The sequence below is a fragment of the Labrus mixtus genome, chromosome 22 (assembly GCF_963584025.1).
Source record: "Labrus mixtus chromosome 22, fLabMix1.1, whole genome shotgun sequence".
Lineage (NCBI taxonomy): Eukaryota > Metazoa > Chordata > Actinopteri > Labriformes > Labridae > Labrus > Labrus mixtus.
Window position 1 is genome coordinate 15594563 of NC_083633.1, and position 21275 is coordinate 15615837.

At 41.3% G+C, this 21275-nt stretch overlaps 1 protein-coding gene across 2 annotated transcripts in view; it reads left to right on the forward strand.

The window, feature by feature from the left end:
* The window catches only part of anks1b (ankyrin repeat and sterile alpha motif domain containing 1B), a 195320-nt gene that overhangs the window by 113307 nt on the left and 60738 nt on the right, over positions 1-21275 (forward strand). For both annotated transcript variants that reach the window (XM_061029792.1, XM_061029793.1), the window contains exon 13: positions 10716-10902. In XM_061029792.1, coding sequence (XP_060885775.1) covers positions 10716-10902 — 187 coding nt within the window. The remainder of the gene's footprint in view (positions 1-10715; positions 10903-21275) is intronic.

Consider the following 21275-nt stretch of genomic DNA (forward strand, 5'->3'; position numbering starts at 1 on the left):
AAGCAGCTTAAACACCTGCACCCACACACACACAGACACACACACACACACACAGAATGTTTCTGTTTGTATCATTTAGTCCTCCCTCCTCTCTCTCTCTCTCTCTCTCACTCGCTCACAGTAGATATAATTGAAATCTTCCAGATGTGTTTGTCTGCCTTTACATCTCATATCCAGCTGCTCAATGCAGACGAGCTCTCTGTCCTCAGTTTCAGATCATCTCTGAGCCTGCTGGGTTCCTGTAAAATAAACTGCAATACAGTGAATACAGAAAACAGATTCCTCATCAATATCTTATGAGGAACAGTTTGGTGTCATTTCCACTTTAAGCTTTATTCCCATTTCACTTAACCTGTCAGTTCAGCCCTCACAGGTGTCTCTTTTTTAAGGCAAAGTAAATCTTTGTATCATAAATTGTTAAAGTAAATAAATCCAACGATGTAACCATGTGTATGAGCAGACACACGTGGATTTAATTCAATTTTTTCGATTGAGTCACAATCAGAGGAAGGATTCAAGGAGTTAGTCATAACCATAAGGATGTCCAGAAAATCTGTACATTAGAATATCTGTAGAAAATGTACACAAACAAACATTCAATATGTAGTGGCGCTTCATTGAGTATATTATTATTTCTTAGTCATATTTGGTATCTAAGGAACAAGCTCAATCCACACGTCTTGGAACATGCAGTGTCCAGGTAGTCTGATGCTGAGGCGGGTTCATCATCTACTGCTGAAATAATGATGGAGAAATGACTCATAAATGTTTGTGTGGGATTCAACAAAACTACTGCAACTTGAATTGATCAAGGCGATAAATCTTTCGGACAAAAGATATAATGTAAAATAAACATGCAAAACAGTCTCTATGCGTATCAGAAGAGAGGAACATTCATTTATTTTAAGGATTAAGGTTAAGGTTGTTGCTGTTATGCTCAGAAAGGTCTCCGGTCTCCTTTTGCAGAAGAACAAGAACACAATAGATAAGTAATGTAATCATGGAGGATTTCAGCTGTAACACCATCATCCTCATTAGGATGGATAGTGATGCAGTCGTCTCGCTCGTGTCACAGGGAGAGGATGGTATCAGACACGAGCTCAGCGTGAATGCTTCACACCTTGATCATTAAAGGAAGTTGTTTTCTCAGTCTGCTGGTGACATGTGTCAGCCCGGCTCATAGATCGTGACAAACAAGGGAGACAGACACGAGCCGGCGTTACAAGAAGTAATTTATTTTAGATAATGTGTTATCAGTATACTGAGCGACGTAATGAGTGTTTGGGTGAGGGTAGAATAAGCGCTGGAGCGAAGAGGAAAGCACTCATTGGAAGTCAGACCTGCCACAATACCAGAGTCAGAGCCAGCAGGTCAGAGAGACTGAACTAGAGGGCAAAGTGTAAGCTCATCCTGCTGGTGACCTTCCACCAGGACACACATACACAGCAGCAGAGCAGGACAAAGACACCCTGTAGCCAGGTGGTAGAGCTGTCAGTCATACATGTGACTGAACAAAATAGAAGTCTAGTGATGAATCATTAAAAATACTTAACTGATGCTAAAGCTAAAGGTCAGACTGTTGGTTGAGATACATATTATGTAAATCAACGTCATATTAAAGATAATTAAAAAAAAAAATGTTCCTTTCTAAACCCTGGAGAAAGTTTCAGGGCTCCACAGACCGTCTGCTCCTCATAACTTCATCTGTTATGAACCCACTAAATGACCTCTAATCACCTGAACATTGTTCCCTTTCCTTCCTTGCGTCCTTGCCTATCGTTGGGATGCTAACTTATGTGTAAATAGGAGTCACGTGGGGGCATCGCAGCGGGGGCCTCCGCCTGACTTGGAAGCGCGAATAATCAGGGAGCGCCAGATCTCACTTTTATAGCTCCTAATTAATTCTGTAGAAATTCATTTGGTTTTTAGTGCTCCCGCTGGCTGTTTCATCAGAACACACTGTGCTGTATGCTAATGCCTCGGGCTAGCATGCACACAAACATGCACATGACCGTTGCAGCATGTAAAGACGAGCACAGTGCAGTGCTGCAGTCCCTCATGTTTGCTGTGTTGGATATTCATTTGGTGCTTTAAGGCGTACAGGGGAAGTAGTCAGCAGAAAGAGAGGATCATTATCACTGGTTACTGTTGTTTTTTACTGTAACACATGATGTGTTCTGATGGTCAACTGCTATCTAGCTAACACTTAAATAATTCAATGTTATTCAGATATAACCTTTCCAAAACAAGGTTTACAAAGTGCTTCACAGGATGAAACAACAAACAGAATCATGAGAGTGTTAATCACAAATCAGTAAGGAATCAAAGTGCCATCAATTAAAAAACATTCTAGAGAATAAACAGTAAAAAAAATAAAAACTTAGGAATGAAACATGATAATAAAATAACAATCAGAACAGATGAAGTGGGAGGATGAAATAGAGGATCACAGGAAGGCTAGACTTTAAAAGTGCGTTTGAAGAGGAGACTTAGATGATGATATCGACTTTCGCCATCCTAATCTCCTCTGGGAGGTTTTTCCAGAGTCTGGGGGTCCTGGTGGAAAACGCTCTGTCACCTCTGTTTTTTAATCTAGAGTTGGGAACCACCAGGAGAGCGGCATTATAGGACCTCAAAGCCGGTGACGGTACATGGGGAGTTAAAAGGTCAGAAATATATCTTGGGGCCGAATCGTTCTGGGCTTTAAAAATGACTTTCAGCCAGGGCGAGGATGCAAGGATATGTGCTCTCGTCTCTTTGTACCTGTTCAAATCCAAGCGCTATGTCTTACAATAAATTTGGCATTCGATCCTTCTATCTTATTTAAATCACACTTTTTTTTTACCTTAAATGTATTACCCAATCAAACTAGACCTCAAACAAGTAGACTTATGTAACCCACTGGTATGATACCCTTTGAATATCAGCGAAATAACTCAGTCAATTCCTAATTTAACACTCTTTTTTTTTTTTACAGTGTGATTCCCCCTCCCACTGTGACTAGGCTCCTTGAGGCTGTTGCTTTAAATAAAAAAATGTGCTCTCTGAGTAATTCATCTCTTTAAATCCGGGTTTAAAAGAAATTATTCAGCTCATGTGGCGCTAATGCTGCTGCTGTGTTTTTTTTTTTTTTCCACCAAGCTGGCCGCTGATAAAGACGTACGACCACTCTGTGAGAGCATGAAGAGATCCCACCGGCCATGTGAGGCTTAATGTTTGGGTCGCCTTTCTATTTCCCACATCTCTTGCTTCTTGTCCAAACTGTCGGCAGGACGTGTTAGATCTGCTCTCACTCTTGATCACACTCTTCCGCAGATGGGATGTGAACACGGAGAATGAGGGAATAATAATGGAGAAGAAGCAGAGCAGACAGAGAAACCCGGCATCACGGAGCTTTTCTTTGCATCACTGTCCTACTTTGTAGCTTTTTTGCTTTTCTGAGTGTCTAAGTGGTTTAATTCAATACCACTACTTAACGTGTTGTGACCTCTTTGCATTTTAGACCCTGGAGCGTAGACAATGTTCCCTCAGCCCCGTCTTCTAAATGCATATTGAAGATAAGACCTTGTTACATAAAGTAGCCTCCTGATTCAAGACCGTTGCATTAGAACAGCCTCATTTTGTGCCTTTATGTTTTAGCCGTACACGGAGTCGCAGACCAAAGCATCCTGTTTTTATGAAAGATAAATCCCTCTATTTCTTTTTGGAAAAGCCCATGAACCTCATTTTATGACACTTAAGGGGGGGTTTAAACAATCCTCCAACTTTTCAAACCCGTTGTACACAAAGAATATAAAATCATCGGCACATCAAAAAGGATTGTCAAACTGTTTGTTTGCCTCCGTAAAATAGAGCGCGTGGTTTGAATGAGATGTGTCGTCTTTGTATCCAGATGGTTCAAAGTGTCTTTGAAGAGTTCATGGATTTTTCAAAAGAATGTCAAGGATCTTTATCTTTTAGAAACATATGTGCTCAGCTCTGTGACTCAATGATGATGATTGAGAGGTGCACACCAGGGCTACTGTTGGTACGCATTAAGTTTTGATAAAAGTAGATTTTTAGAATTCGACATGCTTTATTAATCGCCATGGGGACTTTCTGGTTTACACTCTGTTATTGAGCGACATGCTTCTCACAGACCTGTGCTACACAGGGAGTGTTCAGTGCCTTGCTCAAAGGCACATAGGCAGTACTAGGAAAGCAACCTGGAACCTCTCCAGCAACCAGATCAATTTCTATATTTCGTCCTTTGGTTTAAACAGGAGACCCTCCGGTTCAGAAACCAAGTCCCTACAGACTGAGCTAGTGCCGCCCCCTATGCTAAGCTAAGCTAAACTAAGCTAAGATCCTTTCTGATTTTCATCCCCATACATTGCAATGATATAAGGCGTTGGACTGCCTTATGAAATATGTTGTATACTCTGCATTATTGTGTTTATCCAACTCTTTATCCAATGTAAATCATTCCTGCTGCACCATCATACGGCAGTAAAACATATATTTGTCCTGACAATAAGAGAGATTACAGGGATCGTTGCTCCTTCTCTTCGCACACTTCTGCAGGAATGCATACATACTGAAGTATGCATTGCACACATTCAGATCTATTGCTGCACATGCAAGATATGGACATGACACTATAAGAGGCTGGGAGAGCAGATAGGTTTCCTGGATGTACAAGCAGAGTATACGAGCAGATAAGGCAGGCTCACTGGTTTCTGGTTTTTCCATGGAGAGATTAAATGTAACTCTTTCACGATGGTTGATAAAATGCAAAGACACACGTACAGCACTCAGCGGTGAATGTACAGAACACGACACAACTTTCACACAGCAGAGTGTATACAGTAAAGAGCTTTAAGAAATGGGTTACATCCCATTTCATTTCAACAAAATCCCTCCTTTTTATGCACCAAATAACTATGGTCAACATGCGTTTGAGCGTGTCACTCAAAGAGCATCATCCTCAATCGGTCTCAGCTCAGAAGAAAGAGTTTCTTGAAATCGGGTTGGATTGTTTGGACCTACACTTTTCAAAAGTGTGCTATTTTTATTTCCAAAATAAATCTAACTAAAGTTGTATCAAGACTTGATATTTGATTCTGATTTATTGATGATCATTTCACTTGTAGAGCTTTCAGTATTTTTGGTTTCACTTCTACATTTGTTCTTACAAACACGCTTACAGAGACGGATCACTAATCACTTTGGCATTCAGAGCTCATTAATATGTTCACACTCATCAATCAGTTGGCCGCTGAGCCCCGTGTTTGTGCTGGATACACACACGCAGACATCTGATGAGCCCTCTGACAGTGCTTCTGCAGTCGCTTAATCTTCGGGCAAATTTGTCTCTGATCTGTGTGTAATCACACGTCATGTTATTACAGAACTGCACATTGCTGTGTTTATTACCCTCTATGTGCGCCCCGCTCTTTATTGAGCCAATATTGTATTCTGTGCGAGGGCCACACATGTACAAATAGACACACGCGCACACACAATCAATAAACAATCACAATCATGGCAGCTGGCTCTGTGGAGGTGCGAACAAAATACTGAAAGTAGAGAAAATAAATCAATTTACTTTCACCTACCGTGGTCAGCTCCTCTCATCATAGCCGCTGGCTTTCTGCTCCCCACCTCAGGGTGTTAAAGTTACTCCGACAACTATAGGAGACCTTTATGTGTGTGTGTGTGTGTGGTTGTTAAAAAAGATTTGCTTTCTCAGCCAGCAGAGTGCCGGCGGCCCCAGAGGAGTGGTGTTGGTCATACACTGCTAATTGAACTGACTTAAGCTAATGCTAAAAGTCCCCCGTGGCAGCTACACATCGGAGCTAATTCTTCCTGTATTAAAAGGATTTGTACGAAGCATTTTGATGATTTTAATAAATCTAACAGTTCATCCACCTCATTAGCTGTGAGCCAAGAGAACTGTGGTCTCTGCGCTACATTTGAGATAGTGTGCGCTGCTGTAAACGTGGCACAAAGAAAAACAGCTTCATTACTTTGAGACAGCAGGTTCATGACTTCAGGTTCAACTGAGTGAAAATAAAGCTTCCTCACTCCCACAGTTTTGTATTATGGACAAAGGGAAGTTCTTTTTTATCTGGCTTGATTATAGGTGTCACTAAAAACTTAGTGGAGTGAAAGCAGATAATGGGAGGGAAGACAAAGCAGACGAGTCAGAAGCAGGACTCATAATCTGGAAAACCTCAAATGGTTTTAAAATGAGTTTGAAAGAAAGGAGCCGAGCCGAACCCAAACACAAGGACTGGTTTGTCCCTTTAACTCCTAAATTGAATAATTCACATGTTTAATATAATAAAAAGTGCTTGATTCATTCAAGTGTTAATGTAGATCCAACAGTATGTTCCAAAACCCTTTATTGTATTGTATAAGACCAGCAAGAGTGTTTCTCTAAGCTAGCACATGCAAAGGCCATGATGATCTACTGATCTACGTTTGTCAGCTGTACAATGTGTTTTTCATGACTGTAATTTAATACTTACTGAAGTATTTGTAACTGTTGACAAAAGGCAAAATAGACTCTGTCCTTGTCTGGTGGACGGTGCATGTGTGCCATAAAAGGCCAGACTTCTCACTCTACTATATAACCCATCTTTGAGCCGTAAGAGAGAAACACTATATATATGTTAATGTCACTGAGATGGCCTCAAAAAGTATCAGAGCCCAAAGTGGTTTACCTGTGTGAAACTTTAATAAAGAAAAAGAAACGTCTTTCCAAAAGAAAGTTGAACAAGTTTAATCTTCAGAAGAAAAACTGTGAAGAAACGAGAGGGAATGAAAAATCTATCAAGAAGAGAAGAATGGTATGAAATAGTTTTAGGATTGCTATTTGGTAAAAGGATGTTTACCGGTTTTATTTTTCTATACCCTCTCTGCTCTGATTAGACTCATATCTTTCTGTGAACATTGAAATAAAACACTGGGTGAAAGAAAATAACTCAAGATACTTGAGCCCTTCTGAAATGATAAGCGCTCAGTTAAGAAACCCGTCATCCCTATTATGCCCCCGTTTGCTGCTGATATGTGACCTAACCTACCACATAGCCGTTAGCCTCCAACGCAACCCAAACATCATCGCCACCTTCTACAGACCGAGGCTCTGTTTTTAACAACATCAGTGTTTCCTACCCTACCTGCGGTGGCTGGGAAGTTCAAACCCAAATTACAATGTCAGTTTGGCTCAGGCTTTGCAGAATTGTTTCACACTTTGTAATTTTGATTTGAACTTCCCAGCCACCATACCTACCACATAGCCTCTATTGGCCTCCCCAACTCAACTATGTAGACCCATAGGCAGCAATAAAAACACTGAAAAAAAAACCATCATTAACATGTAAATCAGTAAGTCTTGGGCTGCAGTTAACAGAAGAGATGAAAAACAGCAAACATGAACTAAAAGCATCATAATTAACTTACAGTGACCTGCTTACGTCACGTTAATATACGAGTTAGATTCAAGGCAGTAATTTTAATGATTTATTATTCGCACTGCTGCCGTGGTTTGTACAGCACATTCTGCACGGCTGGAGTTTCATTCATCAAAAACAGACACCCCTGATCCCTTTAATCATGATCATTTTATGATAACTGATTATCCTGGTAGTCATCATTTAGAGGAGAAAATTCCTCCGTTTCTCACAGAAATTAGCTCTTTAGTCAGAGCTTTTAGTCAAAGCGTGCAAGCACACACACCCTCTCTCAGATAATCGAGGTGAGGAATTACATCTTTTAGCTAATAGGCGTGTCATTTATTAGCACCCCAGCACAAACACACACGCACTAGTGGAGTGTTAAATGGCATGTTTCCCCCCGGGGATGCTGTTCCTGGCGGAGAAAATGTCTTTTGATGTTGGTTAGTCAGGCATAGAGGACCTGCCTTCATGTGTGTGTGTGTGTGTGTTTGATTGCGTGTGATTGTGTGTCTATGCTCATTAATCCCCTTCCAATCGGCCATGACATGTTCATTAGCCCGCTGCCCGTTTGCATTGTTAATGCTTAGCCTCAGCCGAAAAACTACAGTATTGTGTGTGTGTGTGTGTGTGTGTGTGTGTGTGTGTGTGTGTGTGTGTGTGTGTTTTCTTGCATGTGTCAGTGTGTGTTAGCTCCTATTAAGCAGAGGTCCAGAAAGAAAACACATTAAGTTGTTGGAAAGCAGAAGCAAAAAAAAAAAAAAAAAGTCTCTGACACAAAACAGAGAGAAGTGCAGAATGAAGAGATATGAATACGCAAAGTTGAAGTGCTTTAAAGGAGATGCCTGGAAAGAGGAGGCACACACACACACACACACACACACACACACACACACAGAGACTCACCCTTCCATTTAAAAACACCACACTAGAGCAGTTCAATCATTCTCAGTTGATTGCTGTTTCATCTCATTAATTTCTGCTCTTTTTTTGTCCTGCGGCAAAGTGATCACTTCAGGTTCTGTTTTGATGCAGGCTAAGGGGTTTTAATATTCATTTGTTTTTCTCTCTCCAAAAGTCATGAATACTTTTGATTCCAAAGAGGACAAAAATATAAATCAGGTTTTTGGACACGAAGACTCCGTATTCTCGCTGCCCTTGCTCGGTTTGGGTGATTCCCTGCTCGGCTCATTCATCACTGTCGTTTTCCCCCCGACTGTATTTCTGGGATGTTGTGATCCTGTTCTGTTGATGCATTGGTCCTTAAAACATCCCTCGGTGTCTGCGGGGGATACTGCGGATCTGGTGTTATTCCCAACTGACCAACTCTCCACCGAGGGGGGGAAAAAGAAATCTCACTGTCCGTGCCGCATTCCGGTTTGTAGGAAGTGTTATGAGGGACTCTGCACCTCTCAGGTGTTAGATTTTAGACACTTTTCCCTTTTCTGTCATGCTAAACTAAGTTAGCTTCATCACCCAGACATGAACATGCTGTCAATCCCCTCTACTGACAGGAAGAAAGAAAGCGTATTTTGCAAAACCTTCTCTTTTTAGTGCTGTTTCTTCCTCAGGATTGTGTTTTCACATATCATTTCTATGTGTGTGTTTACAGTCCAAACACCAAAATAGACTTATTACTGGTCGCTTGCATCATGCCTTCAGCCTTGTTTTGCTCACCTCCTTCTCCCTGCTTTTCCTCCTCTTTCCTTAATTTGCTTCTTCCTTCAGTTTCTCCTCCCAGCCTTAATCCACCCTCACCTCTCTCTTTTTTAATGATGAACATTGTCTGCTTCTCCTTTTTTTTTTTTCTTTTCACCTGTAGTGCACCTTGTTTCTTTTCTTCATTCCTTCCCATACTGCCTCTTACCGCATGTCCTTCACCTGCTACTTAACGTTCTCACCTCCAGCCATCATTTCTTCCTCCTGCTCTTTGTTTCTGTTTTCAGTTCTTCCGTGTGCACTCGTCGAATCTCGCACCTTCCTGGTTTTCTCCATGAAGTGAAAACATGTCGTCCTGTCCTATTTTCTTTATTTCTCATGTCCTTCTCTTGTTCTTGATCTCAGTGCATTTCAGTCTTTCTGAAGCCCCACTTGCGTGCAGTATGCACAAAAAAAAAAAGAACCCCCTCTCCTCCTCTGCTTTCATTTCCTTTAATATCCTGTGCCCCCTCTCCTTCTCCCTCAAGATTCACTTTTTGTCTCTCGCGTCACAAACACACGACATTGAAGGTCTTCTGAAGGTTGTTCTGTCACGTTCCCTGCCTCTTAATATTTCAAGTTGTTATTTTGCCTTTATGGTTCACTGTATTTTTTTCACTCTGCCTGCATCCTCCGACATGTACGCACACACACTGAGACACACACACACACACACACACACACACACACACACACACACACCAGCAGGGTTTTGACTGCCTGAGCTGTTTGTGAAGCAAAGCAGCAGGTTGTTAAGAGCTGCAAATGTCTCATTATGTAAGATGTGTTTACCAGATGCCAGTCTACAGTTTCTGTTGTCCTCCACCTCGCTTTTTTGTCTCACTCTGTCTCACTCGCTCTTAGCATTCATTGTGTCTCTCTCTCTCTCTCTGTTCATATCTCCATTAACTTCTGTCTCTCTTTTGTGTCACTTTAAATACAGCTTCTACATTACGTAAATAATCTGTTTCTATGGATGTGAATATGTCTGTGTGAGTGCAATGTGCCCACAACTGATCAGACTTAATGATTATCTGACTGTCGTTTGATTCAGGCATTATCTTTGCTTGAAGTGATCATCCACATTCTGTGGGATGATACTGATGAAGAAGCTGTTGATGATGTAGTTGCTGATGATAGAAGAAGAATTCACCTTGTGTGGAGGAGTGTTTGTTCCAAATTTCATGCAAGTCTTCATAATGTGATCAGATTTAGTTGTCAAATGATAGTGTTCCACCTTCCGTCTTTAAAGGACTTTTGGTTAAGGAGGCAGCAAACACTGAAATAAGCAAAAACAACAAACTATATGTGGACAAACATAACTGAGTCACCTAAAAGAAAGTACACTGTGACTGAAACGATGCAGAACTGAAACACTTATAAAGGTATTCATTTTAGAGACGAATCAGAAATACAAAACTTCACGACTTCTGACAGAATAGAACCAAAAGAGGATACACATAATAAAGATGGGTTTATAGGAAGACTTTGGTGAAGGTAACATCCACCTGTGACCATTCAAAGAAAACAACCTCAGTTCTCACTGTTCTCTCTTTCTTCTTCCTGTCTCGACCTCAGCCCAAGCAGCGCACCTCTCTGTCCTCGTCCCTGGACGTCCAGCGGCCGGTCAACCACAGCTGCGAGCCCAGCGAGGTGAGCTCGTCCCTGGGCTACGCCAGCTTCAGCACCAGCCCCCCTGCCAGCCCCCCGCTCAGCCCCAACCAGGAGGACTCTGCGGGCTCCAACGACGACTGTCAGCTCACAGGTGAGACTCAATGAACAGACTAGAGGGGGCGAAAGCAATTACCGTCACAGATGGCAATGTCTGGCAGCAGGGAGAGTGAGTGGTGCTCGCCCTCCTGGAATACATTCAGTCCCTGATCTTCAGCCTTACTGTGGGGAAACCTCCTCGAGGGAACTATCACAGTGAGAACATTTGTACTGTCAGAGCTCCTGAATTCAATACTGTAGGCCTTTAAATGTCAGGAAACAGTCAGATCAGAACTTCTTATTGTCCCCTTTTTACAAATTCAGCTTGCTTGCCTTTGTCTAATAAATTAAACAGATTATAATTAGTTAGATATAACAAAGCTAATTACCAAAAGCAGCAAATATTAGCGTTCAAGAAACAAATGCAAGGTTTGAAAATAAGCTTGAGTCACATTTCGAGGGTGTTTGAGAAAAAACTTGGAATACATTTAGAGATTTTCCGACTCGTCGTATTTTCTTGAATGGTTGCTTTAATGGTTTGTTTTCCGCTCGGAGTGGTTATTGACAGAGAGTGAAATTAAGAAGTGAGGTTATTCAACACAAAATCTGTGTCAAAATTTAAAATCCAACATCTACTGTTTACATACGAGACTGGTGTCTTTGGGAGTTGTTGTTTGGTCAGCCCCCTTCAGTTAGGGCATCAATTATTCATAAAATACACATTTACTCTGACGGTCAATATATTGAACGTCTCTGAAATGCTCTTTGACTTGTGAAGTCGTTCTTTAACCATTCAGCTGCCTTTTATATCGCTGCTCTTCTTTTTTTTATATCCCAGCCCTTTTCTTTCATTCTCTCTTTGTTGTCCTGAGTGTTGTTTAAACTCTTTTCAGCCCGGAAAGCAAATGAAGCTTTAATCCTCCCGCCCAGAGTCCCCGGAAAATGAAATCATATTTCTCCTCCTGTCAAACATGAAAAGTGAGCCAAGAGGCAAACACCTCGGAGGCCAACAACAAATCTAAGAAAGGACTCTGGACTCAGGTGGGCTGTGGAGAGATGAAACATTTCTCTCAGGGGATTCAGAAGAAGATTAGAAATTAACAAATAAAAATAAACTATAATGACATAAGTTTCATAAATACGTTTGGTAATTTAGCGCACGTTCTTTTGAATGAAACCTTCCCAGTGATATGAGTGTCGCCTGTTTAGGAACCAAAGGTTGAAATAAGCAGCAAGGAAAATTGAGCGCATAGCTTTGACCTTTAAATCAAGTCAGGTGGGTTTGATAAATCTATGGCCACACAACATGATTTATTAATGACAGAGCTGCTGCTGCTGTTACTGCCAGGTTAGAGGACAGCAAACCAAAAAGAGAAGTTTAGTGTTGAGGAAATATCAGAAGACACAAAACACTATTCATATTTTTTATCTAACCTTTATTTATCCAGGAAAGTCCCATTGAGATTAAAAACCTCTTTTTCAAGGGAGTCCTGGCATATTATGGATGTTCCTGGCTACCAATGTCTGTGTCACTTATATTCAGACGAGTCATCTTGTCTAAAGGTAAGAAGACACTCAGAAAACCATCATTTGATTTAACACGGCTAAACCCTTCAGGATGTTAGCGGTGCTAGCGCCGCCGGTCTTCACTCATGTTTTCAGGTTAACGTCCATAAATGTAGATGGGGCTGTGAAGTTTGTCACATTCAGGATTTTCTTGTGCTAAATAAGTTTATATGTCACCACCATAAAGACTGTTTGCTGTTGTCCAGTGGTGTGAATTAGCATGTTATAGTATAGGCCTAATTCACCAACATGTAAATACACATAAAGAGGGTTGACCTTAAAAATTCACAAACTTTTAATGTGATAAAAAAAGGCATTCCTTTGTAGAGGGACACTTCAGAGGTTTTCTGAGGTGAAAATGACTCTTATTTTGTAATTGAGTCTCAAGCCTGCTTCACTGGAAATTAGGAAGCAAACAAGCGCTTTCAAGGGAAATCTCTGCCGGATATCTTATAAAAAACTAGACTCCGAGACATCAGCAGAAGACGCTCTCTTGGTCCTGTGGGGCGACCCTCTCACTGTCAGACCACATGAAACTCATGAAGAGACTTTCATCTAATGATGCCCCCCTGCTGAGTCTCAAGTTTCTCCACCAAAAGGGATATTCTGTTAACGAACGGAGGTGTTTTCTCTGAAGAATCTCATAATGAAGGCAGCTAAATCTGCACATGTGGCATTTTCCCACTTATTTTGTAGGAACATAAGTACTAAATAATGCAAACATGTTTAGAATTCACATGCATTTGTTAGTTTTGTCTGTATATAGCTCCATGATTTAAAAAAAAAATGTCTGTTAACAAATGTTTCTCTCCTTTGGAGGTAGTACTGTGTTGTATACACCAGATATGGGCAGATTATAATAACAGAGTGATTATAGTATTCATGAAGAAGAACATAAATTCAAGTGTTTTTCACGTCACTGGGATACCATGAAAGTGTTTCAAGGTCCTCGTGCCACTCTTGGTCGACTCCTGACCTTCACTTCTTTCCTTTGTGTCATTTCCTACTCGCTCGCTCGCTTGCTTGGTTCATTTGTTACCATAGCAATGAGATTCCGCGTTGTCATGGCGAAGAGGTGGCCTTCTGCGTTGGTATTATGTGGATGTGATGGTGAATACTTCCTTCTCTCACCTGGTTCTCACTCCAACTGTCTCTCACACCCGCTGCTATCAGGCATCGGCAGGAGAAAGCAGGGGAAGTCAACCAGGCGGGAGGCGTGTGTGTGTGTGTGTGTGTGTGTGTGTGTGTGTGTGTGTGTGTGTGTCTACTCTATGTGTGTGTGTGTTTCATCCAGTTCAGTGGCCCAGCTAGACTTTGATGTGTGTAGTGGCTCACATTCATTATCAATCCACAGGTGCGCGCACAAGCAGACACTGACTGAATGATCCTCGTCTGTGATTCTCATTGAAGCATTGCCTCTATGTTTATGTAACAAGAGGGTCTTATTTCCCTCTTGAAACTCACTTAATGAGTCATGAGCCCGACACTGATGTGTGTCTGATGTCTTCTGAGGACATAGACAGAGGAGCAGATATTGATCACACAGTTTCATCACCATTGTTTATTCTTTATTTGGATGTTAAATTCTAAAATTTTGGTCCTAAGAAGAAAACGTTCATAGTGACACTAGTGGTGAGTTTTTTTTATAAATAGTAATACAGCACGACAAGTACTACTTATCAGTACTTTTACATGTAAGTACTCTGCAGGAAAGTAGGTTTCAGAGCATCTTGTGTGAGTGGCTCTTTGTAACATGTAAGAACTTGTGGGGAGTAGACCGGCTGCACTCAACGAGCTAAAGCCGCTACTTTACTAAAATAATCCATTTCACTTGCAGTGTGTGCTAAAATGTCCCATTACTGTATACACTCGCTACTTTTCCTTCCCCCGTTCTCCGTCGTCAACTTGTCTACCATAAAGCCAGACATTGTTAGAGGAGGAAACAACAGATAGTAAAAAGGATTTTGAACAGCCGATGAATGAAGCTCAACCTGCCCAGGAAATGAACTTAAATTCAGTGCTGTTTAATCACCGCTCTGCTGTACCCACTTAATCACCAAAAAACACTGAAAGACACTCATTATCTTAAAAGTGTCCTAAAACATTTCTCCAACTTACATTTAAACACTTGGGTTGATCCTGCATTTATTGTAAAGACTTTCTTGCAAACATTGTTTTGATCTTTCTCAATTTAAAAAAAAAAACAGAAAAAACATTCCCTTTTTAGTAAAACACAACTTTTGATGAAAAAATGCTGCAACTTCAGACATACCAGGAAAGATGTGTGTCTCTAATTCTGTCTGAGTGTATTTTAATTTGTTATGATTGGTGCTGGTCAAACACAAGACCTCTTCATTCATGTGCACTTTTACTGAAACAGGTAACATTATATATCAACACTAAGAGATGATACAGCACTCACTGTCTGATCACTGCAACTTATAGAAACACGTGTTAGGCAGAGCATTATGATAGAACCTGAGATATACTCTAAATACTGTATATATTATATATATATATATATATATATACACCTATTTGTTTCTCTCTCTCTCCCTCTCTCTCTCTCTCTCTCTCTGCCTGAAGCTCAAACACAGGAATAGATTGGCAGCCATTTATATTTCCATTAAAAAAAAAATCTCCTCCTCCTCCCCCTTCTTCCTCTGCTACTCTGCTCATCCTGCTCTCTCTTCTTATTAGCTTTATAAGGCCCATTGTGTAGTTGCCATGGTAACAAGTGGCTTACAGAGAGAGGAAAAGAGCGAGAATGAGAGAAAGAGGGGAGTATATATATACGTGGATACAGAAGGCGAAGAGTCTGAGAAATCAAAGGATGCCAGTGGAAAAAAAAGAGAGTGGGTGAATGAGAGAGAGAGAGAGAGTGAAAGTCTAACCATGCAGGGGGGAGGGGGGGGGGTGGAAGAGGGGGACGAGGAGGAGGAGGGGCGATGAATGAAAATCAGGAAAATGCAGAGAATGAAATGTGAGATTTCAGGGGGTTGGAGAGAGAAATGAGGACAAGAAAGTGAAGAGAACACTTTTTTTTTTTTTTTTGCTCTCCCCCTGCACGCCAAAAAAGGTATTTCCTCCCTTTCTTCATATCCTTCCCTCCTTCTTCTTCCTCTTCAATCCTGAAATGTTTCACCACACCAACCCAGCGTTTACACAATAAATGCTCGGCCCTGCAGCAGAGTATGCAGGTGTCATCCACCTGCGTGGGCGGCTGGATAAAAAGTAGGCCTATTTATAACCTGATCCATCACCGGTGCCGCTGCTGATGCTCCGCAGCTCCACTTTACGTAATGTTGGACATCGCTCAGGAAGATATTCCCTCAGTGCCCTCGGAGCAGAGCGCCAAGTGCAATGCAGTGTTATGCAAAAGCGCATGCAACACGGCCGTTCCTCCATGAATTATGCAGTGGCCCCTGCGACAAGTTGGTGACACACAGGCGCAGATCTGCAGGTGTCTATTAAATCAGCTGTGAAGGTGCTGCAAAAGCTTCTTATACACACCAAACACTCATGTTGTAGGTGACATGTTACACTTGTGTATATTACTTACAAAGCGAAAACCCAGTGTTAGTCTATTTCTCCCTTTTTTTGACATTTAAAACTGTACCAAGCATTCATATTTTTTTCTTTACAAACAGTGGGTCGAGCTCTGTTGTCAAAGTGTTTCATCTATGAGCACCAGCCAATTGATTACCATTGGAAAGTTCAGGTACAGCAACTCTATACAGCCTCCATGCATCAAACTGCAGACAAAGCGTGTAACTAGCTTGAACACATAATGAGGTATTCAGCTGCAGCTGACGTTACATGCTCGGCTTTGTCCCTTGAAGCCACTTTGTTTCTTATTTGAAGAATGAAGCTTAATGAAAGCCATTTCTGGCCCCTGATAATGACCATTAGCCTGTTTCATTATAATCAAAGCATAAGTGAAGCAAACATGCACAATGACAGGAATTCTCCCCGCTGCTCCCACCCCGGTTTGAAGGTGAAACACCCCGTGTTTAAGCTGAATGCAGGTGTAATGAAATAAGTGTTCTTCACTCTCTCTCTCTGAGGGAATCAATCAAGAAAAAATACAGCCTGTGAAGTCAAAGTTGATAGACGGAGAAAAGTCGAAAAACTGTGTCAATTTTCATGTGTTTATAGTTTGTTCGCTGTGTTATGAGTTTGTTTGTGTTACAGCACCATACTGGACATGCACACAGACTTTAAATGTAATTGTATGCCCTTTTTAAAAAAGCCTCATTATAAATGGTTTTGAATTAAATGAGTTTTTGTTGACAGAGAAGTGCTCGTTCAATTCAAAGGTAGACTAAATCTATAGTTGTTTATCTCCTAATTTTCTCTTCTCCTCACATTAAGACAGACGACTATAAAGCAGCATCAGCGTGTCCCTGATGCAGAGCAGACTTGTAGTGTTTCAACTTGTTGCCACTCCAAACAGTTTCCCCCTCTGAGACGACGATCTAATTAACGCCACAAATTAATTAAAGAGCGGGACGGTTTTGATCACACGTTCTTGGTGCGCTCGTATCATTTAGTTTGCACCTCAGGCAGTTGTGCTAACAAGTCACGGTGAGATTGGAGGATTTTAGTGTGGAGCCTGTGTTTGATAAGGGGAGGCGGGGTCAACAGCTGTTGGATGAATCCTATCAAAAGTGGACAGATAATCATTGTTATCAGAAGAATAAATCCTAATAAGTTAATTGATTTCTTACAACTAGGTATCATGCTTTGCTCTAATAAGTTGGCAGAACCTGACGTCAGCATCTCTCTCTCTTTTGGACGGTGGTTATATATGGATTTTTTTTAAAGGTCGGTAAATATAGCCTACTTGGGTGGCCGTAAATATACCTGGGCGACTCGCCCGAGTATCATCAATGTGTCTGAAACAATGACCTGCTTAGTATCAAAATGCCTGAGCACAGCCTCACTCAGCAGCTAGCATGGCTTTAGGTGATGGTGACTCATGTTTTGAAGCTTATTAACCAAACAAAGCTCACACAGACTTATTTCTAAACAACTAAAAAGCAACAGAATTCATTTAGATACAGAGGGAAAAAGTCATCCCACTGCATTAAGCAGCAGTGACAGCGAGAATTTGTGCAGCTGGATTTGTGACACATTCGCTTTTGTTCATGGTCAAGGAATGACGAATTTACTACATAGTCAACAGCTCCACATTGCTCTAAAATTGCTGAACCTCCTCAACCTTTTTTTTAACATCTGGAAAAATGTCAAGGATTTAAGAAACACATTTTCATTCATTTCTTTAATTTGTTATGTTTGTGTTCATCAGACTACTTCTCTTAGTTTAGAATATACTGTGTGGATATTTTTTGTCTCCATCTTCCTTGTCTTCCAAAATAAAATACGAAGAACAATGATGGAGATGGGTTCATGATGATGTCTCCCTGACACTCTTGTGTTGCATTTCACAAATATGTAAATAAATATATAACAGCTAACAACATACACACTAAAGCAAAAAGACTGCACATGCAGGAACTCACACATGAGGTTTCCTTTGAGCTGATTTAATGCTGAGATGCCAGAAAAGCTGCAAACACACACACACACACACACACACAAACACACACACTGCACATGCATGCCACACACACACACAACATATGCACAGCTAATCTGCAACAACTTCTTCCATATCCCTGTCTCACACACACACACACACACACACACACACACACACACACACACACACACACACACACACACACACACACACAAAAGGAATTTCAATGATGTCAGTAAGAGACTGCCATCACTCCTGACTTCAGGAGACTAGAAAATGGGTTACTGCGGGAGACGAGCCAGTTGCCGTGGCAATATAGTCTGCGTACCCGAATCAGGAATGAAAGTGTGAATTCAATATCTGCAGACTCGGCCCCTCGCCGCCTTTAGGCTGCTTCAGATACATACAGGTTATCAGACATGAAGTAATGCACTCAGCAGGGAGTCCTCTCTCTTTCTCTCTCTCTCTCTCTCTCTCTCTCTCTCTGCCTCACACAGTGGGCGAGTAAAGACTGACCTGTTTGCACCTGTTACTGTAGCTTAAGCTCCAATGACCATTGTCCATTGTCAAAGATTTTAAACAGATAAAGCGAGAATTAGAGCGTGAAGTTTAATAGTAAAAACAAACAACATAATTTAGTTGTGCTCAGATTAATCTTGACTTCATGATCAGGAACCTGAGCATGAAACACAAGGTCTATATAAGTCTGACATGCACACTGGATGTAGAGCTGGCATTCACTGTGGCTGATGATCATCACGTCTCGGGTATATTTATCTCTCCATAGCTTCTACACTTTATGGTAATGATCGTGGCATTTACAGCAGCACTTGAAGGCAGCGCTGATTCCACTCTTACAAGTTATGTGGTGGATTTCCTGTTGCTTTAACACATTCTCAAATCAGCAAACCAAACCAAGCAGATCCCCCATCTTGATGAGGGTTTATTAGCAAAGACTACAGAGTGTCGGCTTAGCGCCTGAGGACCCCGGGAGCTGATGGTGATTTATCCAGGCCTGTAGCGCTCTGGAAATTCGGCTCACTCTTAAATCTGTGAGATGACTGACAGCTCAGATATTACTCTGTAGTTTTTAATAACAGTCAGTGCAGAGCCACGAGAGACGGAGCGATGAACACCGCTCTATCAGATGTTTGGATCATCTCCCAGCCTGACACACCACCATACAGACACACACACACCCTGACACACAAACACACACACACACACACACACACAAACAGGAAAAACCTCCCTGAGTATGAGAGATAGTGTGCTGTCTTTATAGTGTTGGTGCACATTCACAGGCTCACAGTCCATTTAGTCTTTCACCACAAAACTCAAGGTAAGGATGAAGGAAAAGCAAAAGGTTGTATGTAACGCACCTTTTTTTAAAAACAAGGCAACAAAAAGGTCTTTACAATAAACAGACAGTCATTAACAAAAGAGATACAAGGAACTCATGACACTGTAAAAAGATGCACTATAGAATACAAACCAAAAAAACAAAGATAATTACAGACTGAAATTAGAAATTAGAAGGCAGCTTCAAGATTCAAAGATTCAAAGATTCAAAAAACTTTATTGTCTATCACATTGTGACAGAAAATTACCTTTTGTTGAGGCTCAACATGAAAACATACAAACATTCACACTCACATCAGGTCATAAATGCGCATATGCACGGCATTTAAAAAAAAAAACATTGCTTATTTAGCCTTGTTTAAAATGCGTATTGCAGTGGGAATAAAAGAGTTTCTGTAAGTTTTTCAATGCAGCATGTGCAAAAATGTGTGAAAATCAAAAATAAATCAGGTTCTATGAGATTTAAAAATAATAATTATTTTACCCCTAGTCCAAGCATCTTCATCTTCTCGTAGCCTGCTGTGCGACTGTGCAGATAGAATATCTTTGACATTCTATCAATGACAGATCAACTCTTAACTCCCATCATCCCAGTTTCTTCTCCCTCCCATTCTTACATTAAACCTCCAGCTGTGTATATTGAATTTTTTCATTCCTCCCTCCTGCCCCCCCCCCTCGTCATTTAATTCTTCATCCTGTCACCCCCTTATTTCTCCAGCCACTTTTTCAGAGCTCTCATTCCCCTCATAGTCTCTCTCTCTTTCTCTCTCTATTTCTGCCCGTCAGTCACTGTTATGCGCTCCCCGCTCGCCCCCTCACTCTCCCTCCGACTCACTGCCATTTATCAGAACCTTCTTCTTTTTCTTTTTTTTTTTGCCTCTTCATAACTCATTTGGCCTTCCACTTAAACTCAGTTTTTTCCGTTGAGTCAAATAGCCTTCTGCGCCACCTCTGTCTCTGCTTTTTTTTCTCCTCGGTCTTTTGCCCACTCACTCTTTTCTCTGACTCCTTTTAACATTCAAGCTTTTCAACCTGTTCTCAAGCTTATTCTACTACTCTTCTCATCTTCTCCTGCGCCTTTCTCCTCTGTCCATCCTGAACGCTGGGCAAGAAACCTCTTGCGTAAACGTCGCACACTCATTGACCATTCATGTTCAATAACACTGTATATGTTTCATTCAGACATTTTAGTATTGAGGTAGGAAAAAAGATGAAATGTTCGTTTCCAAATTGGATTATTTTGTCATTTCGATTTGAACTTTCTCACCAACTGCAGTTAATGCTCTGAGCGATGAACGTCAAGAATTGATCTATAAATAGATTCAGTGTTTAGGTACAATGAACAAATACCTCATGGTGTCAGATCTGTTCCTCTCCCTCCCACTGTCTCCCTCCTGTCTGCCTCTCTCTCTCTCTCTCTCTCTCTCTGAGGGCTGGGTGGAGCGAGGATGAAGGTTTTGACTCTCGCCCGTTTATCAACTGGAGGAATCGATGACTTCACAAAGCTTAGCATCAGTCACTTGATGGAGAATAATGCATAATAAAGCAGTCTCTCTTAATGTCTGATAGAGAGGAGATTCTTCATCCTGATGAATTGATGGTCATTAGCTTCTAGGGAGTTAATTCTATACCGGAGAGACACACAAACATTACTGCTGTGTTTGTCTTGAGATCAACACAAATACCAGCCAGTATCTGGGCTGAGCCGCTGCAGGCCACAACTTGTGTGTGTGTGTGTGTGTGTGCTACTTGGGCAATAAGAATGCAGGTGTTCAGGGTGACGCTGCCGCTCTTACTACATCTGATTCTTAGATAGTTGCTGCATTTCAGCAAACGCCGGGCAGTGAGTCCTGTGTGCAGTACACACTGTGTGATTGTTTCTTATTTGAGCTGGTATTAATCTTGGACGGCCAGGTAAGAAACACACACACACACACACATACACACACACTCTC